General features: G+C 38.2%; 1 protein-coding gene across 2 annotated transcripts; it reads left to right on the forward strand.

The window, feature by feature from the left end:
• Nucleotides 1–296: 296 nt before the first annotated feature.
• Nucleotides 297–8,630, forward strand: sar1b (secretion associated, Ras related GTPase 1B). Of its 2 annotated transcripts, XM_037687858.1 has the most exons (8): nucleotides 297–480; nucleotides 3,158–3,233; nucleotides 4,536–4,655; nucleotides 4,800–4,865; nucleotides 4,985–5,088; nucleotides 5,649–5,780; nucleotides 7,045–7,200; nucleotides 7,248–8,630. In XM_037687858.1, exons 2-7 carry the CDS (start codon nucleotides 3,176–3,178, stop codon nucleotides 7,159–7,161), a joined length of 597 nt encoding a protein of 198 aa, XP_037543786.1. In that variant the 5' UTR covers nucleotides 297–480; nucleotides 3,158–3,175; the 3' UTR covers nucleotides 7,162–7,200; nucleotides 7,248–8,630. The 2 variants fall into 2 exon arrangements, with proteins under 2 accessions (XP_037543786.1, XP_037543784.1); XM_037687856.1 differs by having other exon boundaries at nucleotides 7,045–8,630.
• The last annotated feature ends 1,756 nt before the right edge of the window (nucleotides 8,631–10,386 follow it).

A 10,386-nucleotide genomic window follows, 5' to 3' on the forward strand; every position in this document is an offset into this window, starting at 1 on the left:
ATAAAAGAACTGATAATTAGGTATTTGGAATAATTTTACTGCTTGAACATCAACCGTTTGAGTGACTTTTTCGAGTTGTTGTGTTTATTCACTTTTAATTAAATATGATACAATAATACAAACAGTACTTTTTTTAATGAGGTCGACCTAAATGTTCCTCACAGTGTGGCTTTGGCTGCAAAACAAAATGATGTTTTGGTTTCATCTCTCTTGCTCCCTCTAAAGATTAGATTCTGAGAGTTGGGTTTTGAGTTGAAGGAGCGGCTCTGTCGGAGCGATGAGTGTGGAACATAAACCGGAAGCGGCAGGGCAGAGTTTAGCGGAGTTCTCCGACAGCCATTGCAGTGTCGTGGCTCAGTAACAAAACACGAAAAGGGCTGGGGACGATCAGACAGCCGCTTTCCTCTTCTTGACCGAGATTAATTGATGTGACTGTTGGAACGAACGCACTCGGCGAATCAATCTACACCTGAACAACAAGTAGGTCTTTCACCACGTTTTCTCGGCCCTGTTCTAAGAGGGAATTCTGCGTTCGGCTTTTCAGCTCGCTACCCCCGGCTGCTAACGATGCTAACATTAGCATTGCTAACCAAGTTGGCTAAGTTGTGTAATTTGAACTTCCGTCGAACTGAGTATAAACTAGTCTTGGACGCTTATTGTGTGTACGCTAACAGCCTTGTTAATAAACTAATGGAAAAACACCACACCAGGACGGACCTCGACGTCTTTACTGCATCGACGAACTATTTTTCCTGCTAATTAGCTAGCGTAGCTAGCATAGATGCGACGTAGCCAGGAGAAATTGACACGTAGCTGGTTAGTTTCCTGTTAGCCAGTTTGATAGCCTGTGTAAATTTAATAAAATCGTTCACTTATCCGTGTCTACGAATGAAGCACTGTAAACAATTGGCTTGTATTACCACTGCGGACATGTTGACACACTGTCATATTTATTGAATGTCATCAATTCGTCCTATTTACATGTTGACAGACACTAATTTGGAACAAATGGTGGCCTAAAAATACATAAATGTCTTCACGTTTGTGCAGGTCAAAGGTGAAGATTGTAGCGTACAAATCTGTCTTTAGATTTAATTACTTCGCTGAAATTTTAACGATTTTTTTAATCGAATTTTAATGTCTCATCAGGGAAGTAATACAACTTCCACAAATCACAGAATTTAAGCCAGTGTAAACAATGGAGTAACACCATTTTTGGACTTCTGACAAAGCTGTCAGTACACTAGTTTTTTTTTAAATTAATCTTAACTAGGATCTTGAACATTTACTTGATTTGGTGTTTCTCTAGCATTTTGACCTACACAGAACCTCGTGGAAAGTACAAAACTGTCCCCATTAGATAAAGGGTTGCAGTAATTAGACAGAACAAGTATGCTTTATTCATATTGTCCCTGTAGTATTTATATTAATTTACAATAACTATGCATAGTCTAAAATGAAATAGTAATTTATTAAATCTTTTTTTAAAAATGGATCTTTATGAGATGCTTATGTATAAATATTATTCTCAAACTGTGAGTACATTATTATTAGTACTTGCAGTTTTTATCATTACGAAAGTGCTGAGGGAACAAAATGTCTTTACTAATGGAGAATAGTGTTAAAATCTAGTCAGCATATATTCTCAAAGGTGCAGCTAATGTCTGATTTCATTCATAACATATGCTTAAGTTGTGGCATGTTGAGCTCTGGAGACACTTAGACAAATTCTTTGTTTGCAACATGGAAATAAAGAAATCTGCCTTCTCCCACTTGTTGGTCATCACGCCACATGAAACCAGCTGACGTGTGGTGGCACTTTCAGTATTTGCCTGATCTTGACCTTTGTCTGCCTTAAACTTTAACCCTCAAGTTTGCATGTTACGTAAGTAAGACTAGAGGTTGACACCCAGCTTAGGTTATTCTGATGCCTCTAAATGAAATGAAAGGATGAGAAAGTAGGTTAAACTGGAAACAACTGGCTTGTCTTTTTGGGATGAAAATTTCTACTTAATTTTACAAAGAGATCCGTTTGCTTTGTCTGTGGGCTTTCTTTCTGTTATGTTTAGTCACTGCGACTGCCATAATTGTGCATTTATTGTTTTAAAAGGAGGCTAAAGAAATATTTTTGAACAAAGTAAGTATTTCTTTTTAGGCTAAAACAAGATATGTATAATCTGGAAGCTGTTGATTTGATGCTGTTATAAGAAATTCTTTCTTGGATACATTTTGTTTTTCTTGTAAAAATCAAAACTAAGGCTGCTTAATTTCAGGGTGAGAGGTTAAGCCAGTTGCTTGTGTGTTGGAACAACCTTTTTGCATCACGTTGCCTGCTAAGAAATTGCTAGTTGACCCACGATCAGGGTTCTGAAACTTATTTTCTGTTGCTATAAAAAAGCCAATCATTGGCTCTAGAAATTACTCATTCCTCTAATCATTCGTTGATAGTATCTGCTTGATGGGTTGAGGTTGGAAATATCTGAATTAGTTTGTGAACATAATCATCCAGGTTTGCTCTTCAGTTTTTATGTTTCTGTTACAAAAACAGTCAAGCAGCTTGTTCGCTCCTTGTTTTGTGCTGAAAAATGCATTTAACACCACAACTGATACTTGTTTCTCAATTCATTCTGTGTGAAGTAAAGCTAAGGCTTAGTGCACTGTAAAAACCCAAACATTACCCTTTATTTATCCAGGCAAACCCCACTGAGATCACATATCTAATTTGCAAGGGAGGCCTGGGCCTGAAGGCAGCCTAACTTGCGTGTTTTTACTGCGGGAGGAAACCGGAGTACCCGGAGAAAACCCACGCAAACACGAGGAGACCATAACTTCACACAGAAAGACTCCAGGTTTAAGCCAGGGCTTGGACCCAGGACCTTTCTTGCTGTGTGGCAACAGTGCTAACCACTAATCCATCATGCTGCCATAATAAAAAAAATATATAAAATGTAAAAATATATTAATTAAAAGATTACCGGTAATAACGTTTTTACTTATTAAGAAAAATGGAAAGGTAGCAGAATTCTCACACTCAGTGTAATGTGTTAACCTTTTGACAATTTGACTAAAGCTTTCTATTTTTTATTCCTCACATTTTGTTTGGATTGTTTTCTCACTGTTTGATGTGTCTTGCTTTTTTTTTTTTTTTGTCTTTCAGAATTGAAAAGCTCCGGATATGTCCTTCCTATTTGATTGGATTTATAGCGGTTTCAATAGCGTACTACAGTTTTTAGGTGAGTGCTGATTATCTTCTGACACATGAATTTACATTAAATCGAAATTAGGGTTAGGGCTAGAATTTCAGTCTAATTCTTATGAAATGTTTATTTATTGGACCGACACATGCAACTTATATTGTAAAATGGCTACATTCACCAATTTTACATATAAACACACTGAATGTGTGCGACGAATATATTTCTTAAAGACAAATGTATATATTTTTTAAAATCTTTTCGGCTTTGTGTGGTGGCTGTGTCCATTTGAGAGCTGAAGGGAAATATTTTAATGTGTGTCAGATGGTCTTCTCTCGAGTGCTCTGTTCTAGTTTGAGTGAGCCGCATGCCAGAGCGGTTCCTGTTCTCCCAGTTTGACAGGTTACATCGGGGCTGCTTTGAGTAATGACAAGGTTCAATAGAGCTGACTCGATCAGAAATTTTACAAATCTTCAGGGTATCGCTGTGCTGCTGAATCAGACTGTTAAACACAGACCTCATCAAGGAGTGGCTGAATATTGTACTTCTTATCCTACGTTAAAGTAATCCACACGTTACCTTGAGATGAGTGTCAATAAACCCATTTTCTTACATGAACTCCAGCAACACACAGATCAGGTTTCATATTGATACATCTGCAACAGTAAAGCTACAAATCACATCAAGATGTGCACAAGTCCTTAAGAACTTTCACAAATGTTTTGTTCATTGAATGAGACTTGGCTGAAATCGTCTTTATTGCACCTCGTTCAACACTTCCAGACATTTGCTTTCTCACATGTATCTCCTCAGAGTAATGTTTAGAAAACGGAAAGGCAGCAGTGTCTGAAAATAGTGAATAATAAAAAAAAAGTTTTATTGCTAGCTAAAACAGTAGATGAGCCAAAAAGGTTTTCTAGTGATTTTTCTAATCCAGGTGTAATTTCTCTGCAGAATCACACAGCTATTTTTACTTTTCACAGTAGAGAATGGCAAAACATAATTTTAGTGAGGCTGTGTTCACGTTTTGTATCTCTAATTTAATAATTATTGCAACAAAACAGAGAATGGATTAATAAAATAAAAGACCTAGCATTCTTGGATGGAATTTTTATCACTTGCTGCTTTTCATGTCAGCATATTAAACCTATAATAATCCCTCTGATGAAAAGACTGTGCTATGGCAATTTGTAAATGATCTTATGCACAATCTCTTGTGAGATTTCGCTAGATGTTGGTGCTCAAGATTATGTGTTGAAGATGATGCTCAGCAACTACTGCACTGAATTTTAGCCCATTGTTTATAACTTGTGTCTGAAAGGCTGTTGTGTTTTATTTTAGGACTGTACAAGAAATCCGGCAAGTTAGTATTTCTTGGCTTGGACAATGCTGGCAAAACGACACTACTGCACATGCTCAAAGATGACAGATTGGGACAGCATGTGCCAACTCTACACCCAAGTGAGTTGCTGCTGCTTTGTCACACATGAAATCCTTTTCATGCAGAGATTCATGCAGATTGTTGTGAATATGAATTTTTAAGTACAATCTGCAAAATTAAGTAAAGCTTTCATTTGTGCTCCGTGTCTGAATTCTGTCCTGCAGCGTCAGAAGAGCTGACCATCGCTGGCATGACTTTTACCACTTTTGACCTCGGAGGACACGCACAAGGTTTGTGTTCTTTTGTTTCAGTTTGATTATTCTATGATTTTATATGGTTTTAATATTTGAGTTTTCTAACATGAATTGACGAGTCGAGGTGTTGATCATCATTTGGGTTTATGCTGCAGCCCGCAGAGTGTGGAAAAACTACCTCCCTGCCATTAATGGTATCGTCTTCCTCGTGGATTGTGCAGACCATCTGAGACTGGGTGAATCAAAAGCAGAGCTTGATGTAAGTAATTGCTTCCTCCTTTTTTTTATTAAAATAAAACTGTTCACCCTCACAACTTCACGTAAAATGATGGTTGGTTTTAATGCTGGAGTGCTGCATTCAAACTAGCATGGTGCAATAAAATGTGTCAGTTGAAACTTGTCTACAGTAAAGCCTGCGGCCGTCACATCACATTAAACACCTCTGTGATGGTGTAAAAGTTGTGCACAGCTCAGGCAGTTCGTCCTGAGACTGAAATATACGACTTAAGACGTTACCTGGACTCTAAAAGACAATAAAGAAATGTCCTCTGTTACATTTGCTTGGTACTTGAATTGGTGACATTATTAGTGAATTACTTGTCTCATGGTAGTTAAAAAAATCTCATGAAAATCACATGCTGTATGGAAATAAAATATTGTTGACATCAAACAGACACCACTTTGTGTTTTGAGTTTCCCTGAACGTAATCAATCCTTACCTTTTTATAGGGACAACAATTAATTCTGCTTTTCTCATACTCTGTTTTATCAAACCATCAACTTATTATTGTCATTAATATTTGTTCTTCATCTTCCTAGGCATTAATGACAGATGAGACCATCGGAAATGTGCCTATCTTAATCCTGGGCAACAAAATCGACAGGCAAGAAGCCGTAAGTGAGGAGAGGCTGAGGGAAATGTTTGGATTGTACGGACAGACGACAGGAAAGGTGAGTACACAAAATTGTGGATAGTAGAAATAGAAATGTAAGAAAAATGAGAGAATTTTGTTATCGCTCGAAAGGCTTGCCTGGACAGTAATGTTTTAGCTCGTGTGTGTGTGTCCGCCACCAAAATATCTCAACGAACTGGATGGATTTTAATGAAACTTCCAGAAAGTCTTTAAAGGCTGTACATCTACAACCGTCCGCAACATCCACCTGATCATCAAAAGCACAACAATGGCTATAACTGTCGTTTTTATTTTTAACAAATGTTGAGCTAAAATGTGACGTGGGACAGCTGAGAGGTGTTCGGACCACATACTCTGAGCATAACATTTCACAATATCCCATAAAGTTTGCACGTTATTTTTGAGGTTTGACCAACTTGCTGACTTCATATGAGGGTGGTCAGTAGACATGGATTCAGTAAATGCTCTGCTGGACCATCTCACAGTTTAAAATCAACAGTCTTTGTTGAAAATACATATGTTTTTATATTTTTGTTGAAGACTGTCCTGCAAAGCACAGTACAGTAGTCACTCGTTTATCACGGGGGTTATGTCCCCCCCCCCCCCCCCCCCGCAATAAGTGAAATTCTGTGAAGTAGGGATGTTATATTTATTTTAGTATTTATATATATATTTTAAGGCTTTATAAACCCTTCCCACACTCTTGCAATGTTCTAAACTCTTAAACCTTCTTCATTTTAACAACATGCATATATGTACTGTACAGTACTGCAAAATTTTACTCACCAGCTCTGCAGAACACAGTGGCTCGGTTCCGGTCTGGCTCAGTTCCGGTTTGGCAGAGCTACCCTGCCGGTTCTGGTCCGGTTCTGGTTGGCTCTCTGCAACCCTTGAGCACCAAAAAGCTTTTGGAGGGATCCGTACCTTTGGATGGCCAGCTCGAGTCCAACTCAGGCTTCTGGGTGGGGCACTGTTGGCTTCTGGCAATTGTAGTCCTTTTGAGTGGCGATACAGAGTAGGCTTATTGAGAGAAAACTACAAAATGGCAGCGCCTGTCCAAAGTATTTTTTTTTCATTAACTTTTTACTGTACAGCATCCCGTACTGTCCCAATCACATGAGTAATATTAAAGTTGACGATCGTGTGTCGTGTACAATCTTACTTTGAAAATCCCCGAAAGAGCGAGTCCACAAAAGTCGAACCGCAAAGTAGCGAGGGACTACTGTAAAAAGATTTTGTTTTACATTTTCCTAAAAAGGATAATTTTGTGTAACATTCTCTTTGCCTTTCCCCCCCCTCAGGGAAACATTCCCATAAAGGAGCTGAACACGAGACCGCTGGAGGTGTTCATGTGCAGTGTGTTGAAGAGGCAGGGCTACGGCGAGGGCTTCCGCTGGCTGTCCCAGTACATCGACTAAAGAGGCCAAGCCCCCACGATAACACCGCCATCGCCACCACCACCGTTGAGAGGGGGGGCGCCAAATCCAACCACTCAAAGACGCGCCCCCCGTTTCCACCAGTACCATCATAGTTAGCCCCCACGTTCAGTTAATCAAGTTTGCCTCCGTCTTCAGAGAAACCAGTACAACTCGATCCCAATAGACTTTTATTGGTCGAACATTTGGTTCCGCACTTCCAGCATTCGTACATCAAGGCTCACCGTCACATTTGTTGTCCTCTTTCTTTTGTAAGAGCGTAACGTAGCTTCGGCTCCACAGCAAAGTGTGTTCACATGCAAACGGATGAATCTTTTCTATATGGTGTCTGTCGTCGTCTTCACTCTGTCCCTCCCTTCCTGCCATCTCGAGTGTAATGATAGATGCATCATAAATGTAAATCTGTACATGATTTCATCGATTTATCAGCAAGCCCCTTCACTCCCTCTACAACTCATCTGAAGCGAATGAAAGCGAGCAGCAGCATAGTTGTATACATCGCAGTACCTTTTTTTTTTTTTAACAGTAAAAAAATTCATCCAACATTATATTTAATCGCTGTTTTGATTTGTCCTTTTTTTTTAAACTTCTGTCTTTAACATGGTTTCAGTAAATTAAAGATGAGGTCATGTATACAGCTAAAAATCTATGAAGCTGTTCCATTTCTAAGAACGGTGTAGTTGTGTGTCATAAATTAGATCCATATCTTTTGTATAAATTAATATACTCTTGTCCCAGGCTTCTGTCTGGTAGGCAGAGTAGCTCTGACTGGATCCAAGCCGTCAGTGGGCTCCCTTTTTAAACAGAAGCACGGGGGGTGAGGAGTTATTTTTATTTTTTGTTTTTTAATAGGAAACAATACCGGCTTATAACTCAAATGTAGATAGCACAACGATCAGCTGATGCAAAGACTTGTGTTTAAAATAAATAAAACTTTGCAATTAATGACCTGATCATGATCGCCCTGTAAACGATGAGAGGAGTAAATGGACAGACGTGAAATCGATATTAGAACAGCTCAGATCCTTTGATCGTCTAGTGACCAAGTGGAAATGGAGGACACAGTCCCACAGTGGGGACAGGTAGCTAACACAACTTCAGGAAAGGGACCATGTGTATGAAATGTACATGAACACCGTACATGGATCTTTGTATTTATAAATGGTATCCTTTGATCTATGTGCATTACCGAGAACTATTATGCATGCCTTGTTTAGATTTTTTTAAGACCATTATTACTCTACAGGGGGGAACATGCCAAAATCTACAAGAAATGATTGTCGTGTATTGTTTTTTTTTTTTAAAGGAAACAATAGCATTACGCATAATATACTGTTTCTGTCCCTTTGTGTCTCTTCTCATTCCCTCATGACTAATGAGCTGTTCCAACATGGATGGGACTTGCTGTTGTTTGCATCATTAAAAAAAATGTAATAAATGTTTGCAATGAATACCAGGCTTTAACACTGATCCTCATTGCAGACAAGTCAGAAGTTTCCAGCTTTGTGAGATCTTGTGGGGGACAGAGCGTCACTGATGGTTCTGAGTGCATGACAGATGCCCAAACAGCAAGGGGAGCTTAGGAATGTCTTAAATGGAAATTTCACTTCAAAGTCCAGTAAATTATCTTTTAACATAAAAGAAAACCAGAAAATAAAACGCATTTTGTGTCTTAATACTTTGTCCAAAAAAATAGCTTAAATGTTAACGTTTATTGAAAACGACCGTGAAGTGTTTTTAATTATACCCCATCAGAATAAATTGATTCCCTATCAGATGTAGCTATGAACATGGCTGGTGTGTAATTTATGATCTAAAATATGACACGTTTGAGATCCTACACTTCCAGATTGTTTTAACATTTCATGCCTAAATATGTGGTTGCTTTTAACACGTATTCCTGTAAAACCTGATCACTAAAACGTTGAAATAATGCAGCTCCCCATCTTACAAATCGTGCACATGGAGAAGAAATACGACAGTATCTGAAAACTACAACTATAAATTCCTGTTTGCTGAATTAAATCTTATTTACCTTCCACTTCTGGGTGAAAGAAATATATAGTCTTTATTTTTTATTTCAGTACCTGAAAACACCTGCATTACACTGGGATTACATAACGGATAACTGGGATTATGTAACTTTAACAGAAGCAGTGCAGGAAACTCCCACTAGGTGGCGCACAGTTATAGCAACAACTAAATCCTGTTCAGTATGAATAGATTTGATCAAATTAGAGGAAGGCTAAGAAGGTATATTTATTCTTAAATCACATACAAGTTGAGTGTCTCTCTGTCTGAATGGATCGTGGTGATTTTATCGGACTACACAGGATTAGGAGGAGCACTTTGAACTAAACCCAACTCAGCAGAAACACAGCTTTGTTAATGCAATAAGTACAGTAATAAGAGTTTGTGGTGCTCACAATGTGAATCTTTCTGGACAGGAAGTCATCTTGCTTTATGAAAGGAGCAGATTACTTTTAATTAAAATCTTGTTTGTCCATAGAAACCCACAGTTCTTTCCGTGCACCATAACCAAGGCTTTGGACTGTTCCAAACTCCTCAGATTTACTTCCCTAAATAATTTTTACTTGCCGTCATGAAGGGCATTGATGGTAATGTTTTCCAGTTTTGATTTTCAATTATTTGTTCTGTATATTTTTGTACTACTTCTGAATACTTTGCGTATTTAGCTATTCATATATGAAAATGTTCACCTCATTCCGGTGATGGATGCTGTAACTTTGGGTGTAACTTTTTGAAACATTTCAAAAAAAAATATTGAACTTTCTATACAGTTATTTACCTCGTAGAAATACATGAATGGAATTCATAAAACGCTTCTGTTTGAAAAGTCAACAAACTTTTTTTGTCACTTTTGCTACTTTTAGCGTATTGTTGGTGTTTTTATTTTTGCTCGCGTTCTGCTTCTTTTAGCTTTAACACCATAGTTTCATCTTCTTCAGTAAAGTTTTCAACTCTCAGCATCACGTTGCATTGTCCCAAACAATGCAGTGCCTGTATTTTATATACAGAATCTATTACGAAGCCATTAAAATAGTTGAGTTAAAGACAAACAATCTTCTTTTCCCTATTAAGGGGTCAACACATCCTCCTCCATCTCACTCTGTCCTCCCTCCAGCTACCTCCATGTCCTCTCTAACTGCATCCATACATCTCCTCTTTGTCTTTTTCCTGGCAGCT

The sequence above is a fragment of the Nematolebias whitei genome, chromosome 14 (genome assembly GCF_014905685.2).
Source record: "Nematolebias whitei isolate Nwh7 chromosome 14, NemWhi1, whole genome shotgun sequence".
Taxonomy (NCBI): domain Eukaryota; kingdom Metazoa; phylum Chordata; class Actinopteri; order Cyprinodontiformes; family Rivulidae; genus Nematolebias; species Nematolebias whitei.